Source organism: Elaeis guineensis, chromosome 6 (assembly GCF_000442705.2).
Source record: "Elaeis guineensis isolate ETL-2024a chromosome 6, EG11, whole genome shotgun sequence".
Classification (NCBI taxonomy): domain Eukaryota; kingdom Viridiplantae; phylum Streptophyta; class Magnoliopsida; order Arecales; family Arecaceae; genus Elaeis; species Elaeis guineensis.
The window spans coordinates 1,563,309-1,579,894 of record NC_025998.2 but is presented as its reverse complement, the minus strand read 5'-3'; the positions used below and the strand labels follow the sequence as shown (position 1 = coordinate 1,579,894).

The following is a 16,586-nucleotide window of genomic DNA, read 5'->3' as shown; positions in this document are numbered from 1 at the left end:
TTACACCTCTTCATCTTTCTTTTTCTTCTCAGAGTTATAGGACGTTCATGATTGGCTATGGCTTAGATTTATGGGTGAGCAAATGGATAGATAGAGTGTCATAATACCTGATCAGAGGATCGAAAAAATTTAATTTGTAATTATGCAAGATTTTACGAATTATTGTTGAAATTAATTGTTATGGATGTTAAGATTGTAATGATTTATTTTGGCCTTGCATATTCTTTAGGACTTGCTCTAAAGAGTGTGCGGCCATCACGTATCCGATCCGGATGTTGAGTTCGGGACGTGACATATATATCCTTCCTTCCACCTTAAAAGGAAAAAATAGTATACATTCATCCAATATAATTACAATAAGTAGTGGTGTAAATGATGGATACTGACAGCTCATTCTAACTCACATATTTCTGTAAATATTATAAAAAAATTCAAAATCGCAATTCTATTCATCGCTTGGGTTCCAGGTTCTATGTGTCAATCTATGATTAGTATTTAGTGGAATAGTATCCTAAGCCCCGGCATCACCGATCCTTCGTGTACCGTACCAACCTCTTGATTGCCATGATCTAAGCGGTGAATGGAGAGAAGACTTATAATAATTTTCAAAAATTTACATAAGGTCCAAGGATGTCCAATTAGGCGAAATCACAATTTGAAAATAATAAAACGAGATAGTAGGACTTTCTATATTAGCCAAAGATGATAGGATTCACACTAATCCGGCTCAAAAAAGTTACATTTTGAACGGTAATCCTTTTTTTTATTCTTATTATTATTTTAAGGGAGGCACACATCCACCCAGAATTTATTCTATAGTGATAGGATATTTACAAAGTGAAAGAGGAGAAGAATAAAAAAACAGAATTAGATAGGAGTACAGAGAAGAGGAGGGAGTAAAGGAACAAACGAGAAAAAAGATTCATAATCAACCACAATCTAGTGGATTACAGAATAAAAAAAATATGAAGTTTCAGATGGATGAAACAGATCGTCAACTGCAAAGCTTTTTTTGTGACTTGGGAACTTATAACATGAGATCAACATTTACAGATGGAGGTCTTAAACAAGTGCTGGTGCAGCAGACATGACTTATGATCAGATTTTTTCATGCTCTAGAATTGATTTCCTTCACATAAAGTAGACTAAAAGCTAAACATGCTGATACATTCATAAGCTACAGAATTAAGAGGAGTATTTATTAAGAAAAATTATTGTATTGAAAAATTCTTGCATTCCTCCTTTTCTAACAATTCCAGGTGATTGTCTCAATGAGAGATAGAATTATAAGCCAGTGGTTGAAAAAAAAAATCTTCTCATCCAATATCAGTAGAGACCTTCAAAACTATAGTGACATTGAGGAACTTTCAATTGATTATAGATAGCCCTTCACGAGGTAGCAAAGAAGGGATAATCAAAAATAAATGATTAATTATTTCAATTGGATCTTGGCACAGCACACAACCTCTCATATTTTTTCTAATTTTCTGACCAATGACGTGTCTAGTATTGATTTTGTTCTTCCAACATAACCGTAGATAGCATTTTATTTTTAGGAGAGTCTTGATGCTCCACAAGGTAAAGCTAAATCTATATTTCATCCTCCTAAAGTTAATAAAGTCATGGAGAAGCTGATAAAACTTTACCTTTAGTATTTGATCTCCATTCAACTTTATCACCTTCATTAGTATGAGTTGCCGATGCAAGTGGTGACCTCAACAGATCCATTTGTTCCCGTAACTTTTTGAAAGATTGACCGGAGGATTTGATTCTCCATGCCGACACGTGGGGATTAAAATGGTAAGTCAGTATATTTTTTTTCGAGCAACAAGTATAAAATAATGGGAACATGGGTTTTAGAGGTAAGCTTTTGCGGTTTACTCCTTTACATTTAAAAAATTTCCTGCAGTTGTCCTTTGACAGTTACGCCCAAATTTATAGTTTTCTGGTAGCCGTTGTCTCTCTTAGAAACTCAAACGGATCGCGGTTATATCCTTCGCGCGAAGGAAGGATGCACCTTCCTTCGCGTCCATCGACCATTGAACCGCACAAAACCGAAAGCGATCCGAACCCTAATTCGTCTCCTGCACAGCTCTCAAAGCGAACAGTTGATGATACAACGGTGAACGGACGCGAAGGATGATGAATCCAAGTTTCGCACGAAGGATACAACTACAATCCAAGTCAAACGTTGCTTGCAGATTGCGTATGTCAGACGTAAGGGGATAGTTTCCTTAGATTATATATATGTTTTTTTTATTCTTTTCTTCCGAAAAGACGTTCACGAACTCCATTAAAAGGCCAACCGAGCCATTCTGCTTCACGGCAAACAAAACAGAGGGGAGAGACATTCTGGGAAGAAAGGAAAGCTCTGTTTGTGGAGAGAAATCGGCTATTCTTCTCCATGGCTAACGATTGCAACGGAAACTCCGGCGGTGCCTTCAAGATGCCAGAGATAAAGTTCACCAAGCTCTTCATCAATGGCCAATTCGTCGACTCCGTCTCTGGTACCCAACTTCTCCTCCCTCCCTCTGTATTATATAGTTTCCCTTGATCAGGACGTAGAGATAATATCATATTCCAAATTCCAATTTTTACTCTTATGTTAATAAATCTGGTGACTCATGGTTATATGTCATTTGCCTCCATCTTTCTCAAAAAAAAAAAAAAAAAAAAAAAAACACTATAAGAATTTATTAGTTCAGATGTTAGTTTTCCAATTTTTATATGATTTAATTCGAAGTATTCCCTCAAGAATCTAGTTATTTTGTGGTGAACAAATAGATCAAACACATAGATAGAGAAAAAAAAAATATCTATAATGAAGCCAGAATTAGTTCTTCAAAATCTTTATATATAAAACAAGGAAAAAAAAAAAAAAAAAGGAACCACCGAGGCTATTTTGCGACGGAGAAATGGGGCCAAGCATGATGACACGCCTGTTGCTAGGTGGCGCCATCGCCTGACAAGGTGTTTAGAGTAGCATACTCTGTTCCTAATATGTGGATCTGGCAAATGATCCATTGGCTTCTTGGTTATTATAGTAGCAGTGGTTTTCATATTACTGGAAAGAATTGGACTATTAACCGAGTCTATGAACTTTTAAAATTCTAAACCTCTATGTCCGAGTTTCCACTCGATATCAACGTCATCGTGTGTTTTTAGATGTTTGTTTGTCGGTTTCACAAAAGCCTTGCGAAAATGTATAAACGGTCATGTGTTATTCGATGTATCCCTTCTTGCTTGTGTTATTCTGATCTCAATAAATAAAAGCCGGGTGGTTAACAACTCCCCTTCAATAAAATAAAATCTTTTAAAAAGAGAGAGAGAGAGAGAGCAAAGTTTAGATAAATATTCACTAGCCCCGTAAATCGTGGTTGGCTTGACTGGTGTGTAACGTGAATCACAAGTCACTATTTTGGAAATTTACGATCCATCGCATGGTTCACAAGCACTCACAAACTTGTGGAAATTTGTGAACAAAACAGCATCCAATGGATGCAAACCTCCTATTGCCTTGCTCCTTTTCAGAAGATTGAAAAAAAAAAATTAATTTTTTTTTTAAAGAGCGAGAGAGAAAAGGTTAGATAAATATCCACTAGCCCTCTTAAATCATGTTTGACTTGACTAGTGTGTACCATGAATCACAAGTCATTATTTTGGAAATTTACCACCCATAGCATGGTTCACAAGCACTCACAAACTTGTATAAATCTACAAACAAAACCGCATCCGGTGGATGCAAACCTCCCGAAAGTGTCATCTTGCTCCTCTTTATGTGAAGATTGAAGAGGGGGTCGGATATGCAGGTCTTTGGATATCAAATATATCTATTGGAAGATGAACTTTACGGTCGATTGGATCACGAATTTTGTAACAGATTATTCTAGTTGAACTAATATATCTGTTTTGTCTCCTTTTTGATTTTTTAGATTATATTTATAGTATGAATTTTTCTACTTATCAATATATATATATATATATATATATATATATATATATATATATATATATATATATATATATATATATATATATATATTATTCTCGAAGAAGTAAATGTTGCCTGTAACGTAGGCTGCCCACCTTGCCGTCACCATTTTACTTACTAAAACAACAATGACCGCTTGTCCATTTAGACGGCGTTGACCTTGGAAGAGAGAGGAGCCATATGTCAGGATACGTTGTTCATATCTTGCGACGCTGTGCTTCTTCAGCCGACCACAAGGCGTCATGAATTAACATGTGGCCTGTATTGGCGGATGCCGACTTGATGATATTAATGACACCATCCATGTTACATAGTTTACTTTTCTTTTGAATATATCATTTTACTTTTCTTTTGATATGAGTTGTAAGTTGTTGCAACGTGCTGGTTTAAACCAATAGGTTCTAAAGATCCATAACCCTTATACAATAGTTGGGAAATTCTTTGTGCATCGTAGGTGTAAAATCGTAAATACCATCTGCAGTGGTTGGCTCACGTACAGAATTAAAAAAAAAAAAAAATTATATGCGTATTTCAACTCTGCACATGAGACAACCACCGTCCGTGGTGTACAAAAATTTTTTATAATAATATTGTGTTGTAAAGGCTACAGGCCATCATAACATATATATAATAGTATGGTCATATTAAATATCTTTATTTTAGGATTAGTGATGCGATGCGAGAAGTTTGTAGGGGACCAGATTTGAAAGCCATGCGCCATAGTAACAGGAATACAACTGTTCTTTCGGCTTTTGGCTAATCGTGAATGAAAGTATCGCATGCTTTATTTATTTGTTCATTTATTTAATTATTTATTTATTTTTGGTAAAAAGTTTAACTGTTTGTTTGTTAAGCGCTGATTTCACGGTTGCTTGTGAATCAAATAATCTGAAACTTTTTCACCTTTTTCGGTCAAAGCCACGACATCACTGCCGGGAATGACGGAAGGGCAAAACATTTTAGTCAGACGAAACTTTGGCTACGGCAAACCAATAAACCATGGCTGCCAAAGGAAAACCTAGCTATAGCTTTCATCAAAAAAGAAAAACCTATAGCTACGACAAACAGCAATTAAGATCAATTGTTTGTGTGCCTAGGAGAATAGTCATCCTTTCTCACACTTGCACAGATTTTTAAGATAAATTGGATTGAAGGATAGACGCTACCTACAAGCATGTTGGATTCATCCATCCCCTTTTTATCTTATTGAGATCCAAAAATATACAATGCCCACGAAAGATCGAATAAATGATTATTATATCTTATTTTAAGTCAAAAATTTTTTTTTTAGATAGTAAGTATAAATTTGTGTAATATGAAATGCTTGCAATACTCTAACTAAGTCTTGTTTTTTTTTTTTTTTTTTGAGAAAAATTTGATATAAAGTAGATATATTTGCCTAATATAGAAGTTTTTTGCCGGTGGAAAAAAAGAGGGAACTCATTCAATATTTTATTAAGATAAAAAAATAATAAAAAAATAAAAAAAAGAGAGAAAATGAAATCTCCTAACTTCCATCCACAATAAAATTTGAAATTCATTACCCCATCCATGCAAACATCAAAACATCATTCAAATTTTAAAATTCAAGTTCCTGTCGGACATACAAGTTATTGATTAGAGCAGTGTGGAAATTGACCTGACTCCTCGTCGATCCTGGTGAAGGATGTGATACCACACCGCTGTACCTGTGACTGGGACCGGAGAACAGGCCTAAACATCACATATTATCGTTACCATACCCCACATATCCGCAATATCAGCGTACCTTGCAGTTGCTGAGTCAAATTTCCCAACGACCTGCTCAGTACTCATTTATAGGTTTACGCTGCTTCCTCGTGTCAAGAGTACAATGCCATCCGAGATGAGGCCAATCACGCTAGGGAAAGAGGATCTTTCAACACAATGGCTGAAATCTTATAGTACCAGTTAGTGGAAAGGGATCAGATCAAGCGTCCGGTTCAAATGCCCACGCTGGGAATGGCATGCATGATATACCCGTGCCGGCGCCCACTTCTTCCTTCTTTTTTTTTTTTTCCCTTATCGGTACACGGTCATTCTCTGGGTGGTAACTTGTGTGTGCATTACTTCTACAAGAGTGATCCAACCATTTAGATCGGTATCATAGGACCTGCATTCTTGTATATCAGCATCTTATATTGTTTTTTCTATTTTCATATAATTTACTGACATAGCATTTGACTGCACATTCTACTACTCTTTCATCTGTTTTAAAAGCGTAAAAGTTGCAGGCTGTTGGCTAATGGCTAGATTGCTTACGGTTAGACGGCAAGACAGGTTATATGCACACTGAGATCCGGAAGTTGCATATGATCTAGGTTAATTAAACTAGGGCTGATCTGGAGTCAAATCAATCTTACTCAACTTTTAAGTTTTGTTAACAAAACTATACCAATGAGGAATTAAATAAAACCAACACTATTAAAATTGAGTCGGTTCACATTATCTTCCGAATTACATAGAACTTTAAAAAATAAAAAATAAAAAAATAAAGTTAATGTTGAAGACTAATTAAAAACAAAGAGTGATCAACAAAAATTGGTAAATAATTTATTCAATAACATCATACTATTAGAAAAACTAAAATATGTACAGTCTGCTGAAGTCTCTACTTCCACCCAATCTTTTTAATCAATCAATGCCATCTGCTTGCTAAAGAAAGAATTGGAGACATGATGCAACTCTTACGGATAATAATGATGTTTGCTTGCTGGCCTGGGCGCAGGGAAGACATTCGAGACAAGGGACCCACGAACCGGAGAGGTGATAGCTGAAGTTGCCGAGGGCGATAAAAAGGACGTGGACTTGGCCGTGAAGGCTGCGAGAGAAGCCTTCGACCATGGCAAATGGCCTCGCATGTCCGGTTATGTATGATCCTCCTCTCTCTCTCTCTCTCTCTCGCTCGCGTCTTCTTAAATTGTCCGGCCCATAACTTTTATGTCTGGTCCTTGGAATCAAAATGGGCTAAGCCGAGTCTAATTGTTTGCCCACAACATGGCTCTGCCACGAGCCTGGACCTTGCATAACATGATAACAAATGAAGAAGTTGGGCCATTGCTCGATGTAAATGATGACATAAGGGTTCGGCCAACAAGTACAATGTTGCAGGCTTGAGTCCGGAGACAGTCATTTTGTGCTGCAAAAAAAAAAAGAAAAAAAAGAAGCCAATATTAATGTCTGTTCCCATCTCTCCCGGGAGTCTCTTAAAAATTTAAGAGCTCGTATTTACCATAGCTATCCACTCATTCATCAATGTTTAAGATAACCCATGGATCCCAAAGTCAGGATCAGGATCTGCAAGTTTTCAGATTAAACCGTCGCATTAAGTTTGTATAACAGAATGTGATCAATCAATTGTTCAATCCATACAGCAGCTAATTTGAGGACCTGAATTGCTTGAATCATGAACAGGAGAGGGGAAGGCTCATGTCAAAGTTTGCAGACTTGATCGAAGAGCACATAGAAGAGCTGGCGATGCTGGATAGTTTAGATGCCGGAAAGCTGCTCAAACTGGGGAAAATTGTGGACATCCCCCACTGCGCTAACATGCTGCGGTACTATGCCGGAGCCGCAGATAAGATCCACGGAGAGACGCTAAAGCTGTCCAGCCAGTGCCAAGGATACACGCTCAAGGAGCCCATCGGTGTGGTCGCCCACATCATACCCTGGAATTTCCCGTCCACCATGTTCCTCTTGAAGGTCAGTCCCGCTTTGGCCGCCGGTTGCACCATGGTTGTCAAGCCTGCCGAGCAAACTCCTCTCTCGGCCTTGCACTATGCCCACTTGGCCAAGCAGGTATAACTTGTTTAATTTCTCTCAAGGAAAATAAGAATAAATTGTTTAAGAATTCAATACATCGTAGTCTGATAGCACAAGCAATTCATTAGAAAAAGCTGTTCTTCTACGAACATGAACCAGTAGCCTGACTCCCTCCTCTTAATTAGTTTCCAAGTAAAACCTCCACTGAGGTAATAGCATAGTTTGATATACCTTGCCGCTTGGTGATCGCATCTTCTTTCTCTTTTAATTGCAGGCCGGTATTCCGGATGGAGTGATCAATGTTGTCAATGGATTCGGTACCACAGCTGGTGCGGCCCTCTGCTCGCACATGGATGTTGACAAAGTGAGTTTAAGGATCCCAACATGGTTTTCTACGTGCGGTACAAATAGCGATTTTGATCATTAATTTATTGATGGTTTCAGATTAGTTTTACTGGTTCGACGGAAGTAGGACGCCTAGTGATGGAGGCAGCTGCTAAAAGTAATTTAAAGCCCGTGTCACTTGAATTGGGTGGCAAGTCCCCCATCATCATCTTCGATGATGCCGATGTCGACATGGCAGTCGATCTAGCTCTGAAAGCCATCTTCTACAACAAGGCAATGTTATTATATCTCCATTACCATCGAATACCTTTTGCTTTAGGATACAAGTAAACATAATTGATGGTTTTTTGAATTTTCAGGGAGAAATTTGCGTTGCAGGGTCTCGTATCTTTGTTCAGGAAGGAATTTATGATGAATTCGTAAAGAAGGCAGCAGAGAGTGCCAAAGGCTGGGTAGTTGGAGACCCTTTTGACCCCCATGTTCATCAAGGCCCTCAGGTAAATCATCCTGCTTCTTGACTACATTGTTTGTATTTGAGAATAATAGAACCTATTTCCCATTATTCAGCTAAAGTTTCTAGCCCTACATTTCCAAAAGACCATGCTTGTTACTAAATTGTAGATCTAGTTCTTTGCTAGCTCCTAGGTCGACCTGAATCACTACTGTAATATATGCATAGAATGACAAACAACTATCTCGAGAGCAAGTAACATTTTGTATTATTTTTAATCACTTGTCAAGAACTCTACATTATTTTTCCCTCTCCGTTCAGATTGATAAGAACCAATTTGAAAAAGTTCTTCAATACATTGAGCATGGTAAGAGAGAGGGAGCTACCTTGTTGACAGGAGGCAAACGCTATGGAGAGAGAGGTTTCTACATTGAACCAACAATTTTCACTGATGTTAAGGTGACAAAACGATCGCAGTTCTACTCTTTTGAACCAATTGCATCGAAAGGAGCTTTCATCTAGTTTGTGAAACATTATCCATTGTTTTTTTTGCCAGGAGGACATGAAGATTGCCCAAGATGAGATATTTGGACCTGTGATGTCCCTCATGAAATTTCGGTAAGCCTCTTCTAACACTGAAAGATTCCACGAAATATTCAGTTAAAATGGTAGAATAAAATGATGAGGTTCCAAAGAAAAGATGAATGGACATGATACTTTTTAAAATGAGAAGGCATGTTTTCCTAGCAAATTATATAATTAAAAGTCTGGAAAATGTAATTCTGATAAAGCTCGGATCAAATTCCATAAGTTGAGGCTACTACAAAACTATACCTGAACTCATGCAACAAGCTCTACCTCTTTATGTTAGGACGATCGAGGAGGCGATAGAGAAGGCGAATGCTACAAGATATGGTCTGGCTGCTGGAATAGTAACTAAGGATTTGAACATAGCCAACAGGGTCTCAAGATCACTTCGTGCAGGCACCATTTGGATCAATTGTTACTTTGCGTTCGACCCAGATGCTCCTTTTGGCGGGTTTAAGATGAGTGGATTTGGAAGGGACTGTGGATTGAATGCAATCGAAAAGTATCTTCAAGTTAAATCAGTAGTCACTCCTCTCTACTCTTCCCCTTGGCTGTAATGTTGTAATATAAGCAGGAGAAAATGACTAGGTGTCTGAATCTCTGCGTTTGTGTTTGTATCTAATCAAAGATTGCCGAAGCAAAACCTCTTATCCTCCAAGAATTACAGCAACTTCTTTTCTCGCTTGGGGAGTGTATTTATGAGGATCGTTTTATAGACTCTTGTTATGTGCTGGTTGTATTTGCATCCCAAGTGTTTGTTTTAGAGTTATGACAAAGTCTACGGTTTCATCATCCAGAAACAAGTGGATCTTTTTCCTTGCATATAATGTTGTTGGACAAGTCCTCTTTTTTCTTTTTCTTTTTCTTTTTTTTTCTTTTTTTTTTTTTTGAAGTGGGAGGTCAAATGCTACTCAGGATTTCTTGGAAGCGTAACAGAAAATGTACAATAGAAAGGGAACAAGAACAGCAAAACAAGTAATAATGACTGCTCGTGTAAGCACTTACAAAGATAGAGAGAAAAGAGACAGAAGATGGAGTTATTTTTTCTTTTTTCTTTTTTTTTTTTTAAGGGAGAGCGGGGTAAAATCACCCAACTTTTGTGGCAAACGAAGAGGATAGTTACAAAGGGAAGTTACAGAGCTGGATCCAGTATGAAGTCAATAAAAGAAAAAGATAAAAACAATACAAGTGCCAAGGCTACCAGTATGAAGTCAATAAAAGAAAAAGATAAAAACAATACAAGTGCCAAGGCTACAAGACTTGCAACATAGACAGATGTATCAGGTGATGTGAAAATGAAACGTGAAACTTGTTAACAGAAACACTTAGCCCCAGAGGCCAAAGAAATCTCAAATTACAAAGTAGAAATCAGCTAAGAGTAAGCTGACTTTTTTGGTTTCAATAGCCTGAGAAATGGTAGGATTATGAAAGTACACTTCAGTTCAGTGTTATATTCTGCAAGAATGTTAATCAAGCATGTTGGGATATACTGACCGACCCCTATACGCCGACTTATCCTTGAAACGGTCCGACCGACGTCCGACTCTACCCACCGGATGGACAGACGACTCCGACAATGACTGCCGACATTATCCGACCGAATATATGCCGGCCGAACAGACCAATACTATTTCCAGCCGGCCGAACGACTGAACCCATATCACCGACTCACTGTCGGGGGTGGCGGCCGACGTCCGACTTTCACAAGGCACCAGATCAGCCGACAGTGTTTTTGAATCATCACCCGATGTCCCGACAGCCGAATACCGACATATAGTCGGCCAGCCCGTCCAAACGCCGTACAACCGCTATGGGCTGTTATACTGCCAAGGACATGCTGTACGACCGTCATGGGATATTGTCCTGCCAAGGACATGGATTAATTCCAATGACTTGACAACCCACGGCGATTTGATAGTCCCCGATGATTTGACAACTCTCCAGTTATCTGCACCATTAATGGCGGGACCATACCGCATTCTACTATAAAACGGGGTAAGGCAACAGTTTTGGTAAGCTCTCAAGCTCTTTCCCTCTCGCTGAACCCTCCTGATTTTTTTCACTGTTTCCTAGTCTCCTCTCTGACTTGAGCGTCGTAGGGTCCCCGTCGGAGGCATCTCCGATCAGTGAGAACTTTTCTTACAGGTGCGCGTCTTCGGTGATCAGGCGATGAGGAAATTGGCCGCAACAAAGCCTTTTATCTTGTATCAGACTTTTGATAGAGAAGTTGCGGAAATCTGTGCCGTGCTCAGAGGAGAAATATGGGGATTCTATATGTGCAGTGCCATATGCATTTTCTGTGCCATGCCAATCCATGCCATCCTTAGAGAGAAACAATATAGCAGAGTTCTGAGAGAGAAAACCAGCGTAGATGGAAGACCTGTGAATATGTTACAATTTAAAATCCTGAAGTACCGGGCGGGAGAGCAGGTGAGTGAGAACAACAGCACATATGCAAGTTTAGTGGGCCAATGGTCGAGCATTAGAGATTAGAGAGATTTGTGAGAGGTACTATTTTAATATTTGACCAAACTTTTGTGAACTCTGGTAGCTTTGAATTTTTGCAGAGTGGCGGCCAGTCTTTGAGATGATTTAGAGCATCAGCAGCCGCTGAGTAAATGGATAAATTTTTATGAAAAAAAAGCCCATGCATTGTGTTCGTTCCGACAATTCCAGGCCACTGCTGCAAGTAGCATTAATATCATCCGGCTGATACGATAAGAAGACCCAGCTGAAACAAAAAGCCTTCCCTTGGCTGTTTCAAAGGAACTCAAGATACTCCTATGTTTGTCAACATTTAGTTCAGGAAGAAGTCCGTGTTCACATTGAGTCCACAGCGAGGTCCGCGACGATGAATGGAGTCCAATGAGCCCAAGATTACCTCAAACGGAGTTCAGATGATCGAGATACGCTCAATTGAAATTGGCACAAAATTAAGAGCAGCAGAAGATCGGCGGCGGACCGGCGGAACAACGGTGGCACAGCCACGTGCGGCCCGGCCGCAGGAGCACGTCCTAAGCTCGGGCACTCATGCAGGGGCACGGCCCAAGCCTAGGAGCACGTGTGCGGGTGCGGCCTAGGCCCAGGCACGTGCAGACGCGGCACAAGCCCACGCGCACCCATGTGGGGATCAAGCTCGCGATATCCCAGTTTATGGTGGATTGGGCGGTCCATGGCCGGGCACGTGGACCACATAGGCATTTTCAATAGGTTTCTCACAGTTCACCATGGACCGGCAGTCATTTCACTCGCGTTTCTCATGGTCCACGACTTATTTCTTGGACCAGGTTGTGATCTGACGGTTCCAGGCGCTGCCGGTCATGATCCAAGAGTCCAGGGAGTTTTCTGAGTGCTGTAAGAGTCTATATCCTATTCTAACTTGGGTTTTAAGCCTTTAAAAGGTTCTGATCCGTGAAAAAAGAGGTGATGGTGGCGTGCGGCTTTGTTCAGGAGAAAAAACTCAGTGAATAGAAGCGCCGCGCCGACAGGAGCAGAGGCTCCAGGGATACTGTTGGACAGTGAACAGCAGTTGCTTCAGAGGTTCAAAGGATCTTCCTAGAGAGAAAGCTTTTGTGAAGGAGAACTTCCTATAAGAAAGAGATTGGGTGTACAAGAGTTGAGGGTGTGACCTCTTCTTGTAATTTTTTTTTTTCTCATAGTGAAACTTGTATGTCCCATGGAGACGAGTTTTTTTTGGCTGATCCACGTATTTGATTGTTTCTGCTTTTATTTCTTCTTTCTTCCTGCTGCGATGTGCGGTATCGAAAAGATCTTAAGAGGTGATGTTCTTGATAGATATCTATCAACAATCCAATGCATCGAGGATCTAAGGTTGGGGGCAAAATGTGCAGTATCTTCTATAGAATAGCATAGATGGAGGAATTTCGCCCGGTAAATATCCTGGCATTCTGTTTCTTCTAGATTTCCCAACATAAAGCTGCACACAGTTGGTCTTCCGACTTTCTTAGAGCTGGTTGAAATTTCTTCCTTCTCCACGCCGTCCAAAGGTCATGATTACCAGCCAGCCAACCACTCAAATTTCAATTGGATTTTGATGGTGTTCCATAGGCTTCTTGAGAAGGAGCATTTTAGATTCAAGTGCGAGTGGGATTCTGCTTTCAAGCCACAAAGGGCACAACCAAGGCCTACTTGCCAACCTTTCATAGAAAGGAAGACTTTGGAAGGAAATGCGTAGAGTTGAATTCATAGATCCAGATAACAGTGCAGTTGCAAGTAAGAGGACATGTTGTCTAGACGTCTCCGAAGCACGAGCTACATGATACCGTACTATCCATAATCCGCCCAAAGTGTCCCAGACCATATGTTGGGGAATACCGACCGACCCACCCTCGGGCCAACTTATGACCGACTGACTAACGGACCGTCCGACCGACCGACTGGCGGAGGGATCGGCCGACTGACCGACTGCCGGAGGAACCGACCGACCGACCGGTCGATTAACGGCCCTCTTCCGTCCGTGGGTATGTCGGTCGGGTTTCCACTCTCCGGACCGACTCTCGCAACATGCCGACTCTCACAACATGCCCGGCTGACCGTCAAAGGGGCCCGAATCTCCACCCGACGCCACACAGATGGCCACCGACCTAGGGTCGGTCGACTCCTCCGATCGCCGTGCAGCCGCCGGAGCCTATCAGTCCTGACAGCAATATGCGGCACTGCCACCCAAGGGCATTATCCCGCCTAGGGCATTGTCAACCCTAGTGATTTGACAGCCCCGCGGCGATATGACGCTTTCACGGCGACTCTGATAGTCTACAGTGAGTTAACAATTCCTCAATTGTCCGCGCCATTAATGACGGCGCCATGCCACGCCTCACTATAAATATCGGGGAAGGCAACAGTGCAGGGGGACGGGGAAACCACAGGCTTGCTCCCTCTCTCTCTCTCTTTCTCTCTCTCGTTTGAGCTCTCTGTCTTCATTTCACTGTTGCCCAGTCACCTCTCTGACTTGACCGTCGGAGGGTCCCCGCCGGAGCCGCCTCCGGTCAGTGTGGACTTCCTTTTTTGCAGACGCTCGTTCCCGGCGATCAGGCGACGAGGGGATTGGCCGCAACACCATGTAAAACGTGTTGAAATGCGATGAGCCAAGTATCGCCGTCTTAGACCGGCCTCCGTATTGCATGCACCAGGTGCCATTGGACCGCATGAAATCCCACGGTGGATAAGACGCCACGCTATCTCTGGTTCACCGATTCCCAATTGCGCGCTATCCACCGTGCATATGCTCCGATATTTGCTCTGATTCACTTGCACCTGATGCATGCAATAATCTCTCCCTAAACGGGGCCTCTTGGTCCAAGCCGTGATTAACCCATGACCTCAGTTGAACTGAGCCATCATGTTAAGCTGCTCGCTGCCACCACATTTCGCTTTGCCTGTAAACAGTTATGTGCAAATGCACGTTTAGAAAGGGAACTACATTCAAATGTCATAACCAATATGCAAAGGACTAAAAAATTTCAAATCTATATTGGTAACTTATTTTGAGATGATTCTTCCGAACAACTTAAAAAAAAAAAAAAGCTTATTTTGAGATGCTGGAAGAAATATCATTAAACAATCTACTACAACATGATAACTTGTTTTCGAATTTAATGTTTTCCGTGTTATCGTGCTAGACCTCTGAGCAGTCTAGGAGGGAATAAACTGGGTGTGACCCTGTTATACAACCTTGAAGTAAGGGCTGCAGGATATTGTGCAGTGGAGATTGAACAATATCCCCGCCCTTCCACTCTTGCTGCATTCTTTATAAGCAGCTGCTGTTCTGTTACACAATTTCATGAATCCAACTACGAACTCTGCCCATATGCATGCATACAGGGGTTTTATCTTTTGGACGAAAGAAGGATTCTTCTCTTTTTGCTCGTTGGATCACACAATTGTCACTTTAAGTTCTGTGTCGAAGGATAAATGGAGTTATAGTGCTTTCAGATCTGTGGAGAACACAATCTAATAGTCAAAATCATGAAAGAAGATCAATCATTCTTTCATTCAAAATATATATAACTTGGACCCATCCATGCTACCTTAATAAAGGAAATTTAAAAATTTTGCGTTGCATTTGCTACTGAAAATTAAAAATGATGCTAAAAGAGCAGCTACGTTTGACTAATATGTAATCATTCAAACCAATGCGGACCGAGCATCCCGTGTATGTGGTTTCACATGCGGTGCTGTCGCATCCAACTAATTAAACATTGTTTTTCGTGGTCTGCTCAAAAGGCATAGTGTGTTGTTTTGAGCCAAATAATATGCAAGAAACTTCCTCCCGAGCGCCACCCAAGGCAGAATTCCAGCGTTATTGAGTCATTGCCCCTCTCTTCTCTAGTCTTCCATCAGACGGGCTCCACGGCGCTCATTCAGCGTTCGCCGTCCTCCCATTAATTTGACACGAACCTTTTCATGTTCCAGCCATCCCGTTCCATTCATTCAACCAACGCGGAACAACGGTTGGTCCGTTCCGCAATAAGCTCAGACAGTCAATTAACCTCTTCAACTCGTTCTCGTCATTGGATCAAACAAGGCGGCTGAAATGCAAGTACTCCGCTCTCTCGCCTTCTTTCCCCCATATAAGCCCACATGGTGCTACTTCTTCATTCATCTCCAAGCATCATCATCATCACTTCATACCTTCTAGCCTGCAGCTACGTAATCTCCTTGCTTCCAAAAATCGTGGTAGTCTTCTTGCCTTCGTCAGCTGCATCTCTTTTCATACTTGGAGAATGAGTTCCTTAATGGTGTATACTTTGCCTTTACAACCTTCTTCTTCTCAGGGCTTATGCAACTTGCCCATGGGGAGCCCACAGCAACTTCTCGGATTGTCGATGGCAGGGCAATCGATCTAGGGATAGCGTACGTGCTTATGCTTGTTGCCCTTCTGGTTACATATCTTGTTCATTAAGTCTTCATGAATGAACTGGAGACAAAAAGAAGGATGCTATGGATCTTTGCATACTTATAGCTGCTATGGAGAAAAAGCTCAAAATTGTATTTGTAAACATTACTGCATGTGTAAAATGCATTACTATCAGCTAGTGAGTTCCATTAATGTTTATTTCCTCGATGTCAAGGTCAGAAATTTTCCATATTTATGTAGCTCATCACAATCAAAATGAATGGGTCTTGTCTCTTTTCTTTTGAGTTTGATCCTTCCAAGATGGGCTTTCTGTCTTACAAAATGGCTATCTTTAAGCGGCGAAAATAGGATCTTGGTCGGGAGAATGTACCGACAATAACTAATGTTTCATAAGCCTACCTTCGTTCCAATGATCAGAGTGAACATAGAAAATTTAAAGGACTACATTGGACTTTTTAATCAGTGTAGAATTAATCCAAAACTCTGCTAGCTAGTGCTCGCCCTCAGTCCTCTCCTCAAAGACGCCCGGTGGCCGGCGTTCGAATCCTTAACGA

At 40.9% G+C, this 16,586-nt stretch overlaps 1 protein-coding gene and 1 long non-coding RNA gene across 2 annotated transcripts; both read left to right on the top strand.

The window, feature by feature from the left end:
- Nucleotides 1–2,296: 2,296 nt before the first annotated feature.
- LOC105047732 (aldehyde dehydrogenase family 2 member C4) lies at nt 2,297–9,892 on the top strand. The gene is made up of 9 exons (XM_010926789.3): nt 2,297–2,507; nt 6,738–6,880; nt 7,424–7,807; nt 8,046–8,135; nt 8,216–8,389; nt 8,476–8,613; nt 8,889–9,026; nt 9,124–9,185; nt 9,439–9,892. The coding sequence occupies exons 1-9, from the start codon at nt 2,405–2,407 to the stop codon at nt 9,710–9,712; spliced, it is 1,506 nt and encodes a 501-aa protein (XP_010925091.2). The 5' UTR covers nt 2,297–2,404; the 3' UTR covers nt 9,713–9,892.
- Nucleotides 9,893–15,675: 5,783 nt separating this feature from the next.
- LOC140858656 (uncharacterized) lies at nt 15,676–16,316 on the top strand. The gene is made up of 2 exons (XR_012142239.1): nt 15,676–15,851; nt 15,950–16,316. It is a non-coding gene; the product is annotated as an uncharacterized lncRNA (long non-coding RNA).
- Nucleotides 16,317–16,586: the final 270 nt, after the last annotated feature.

Excerpts from the sequence above, each read along its gene's own strand:
- LOC105047732 (XM_010926789.3), top strand. The coding sequence starts at position 2,405 with ATGGCTAACGATTGCAACGGAAACTCCGGCGGTGCCTTCAAGATGCCA. Across the intron at positions 7,808-8,045 it reads ATGCCCACTTGGCCAAGCAG|GCCGGTATTCCGGATGGAGT; the intron begins GTATAACTTGTT and ends TTTTAATTGCAG. Across the intron at positions 9,027-9,123 it reads CAATTTTCACTGATGTTAAG|GAGGACATGAAGATTGCCCA; the intron begins GTGACAAAACGA and ends TTTTTTTGCCAG.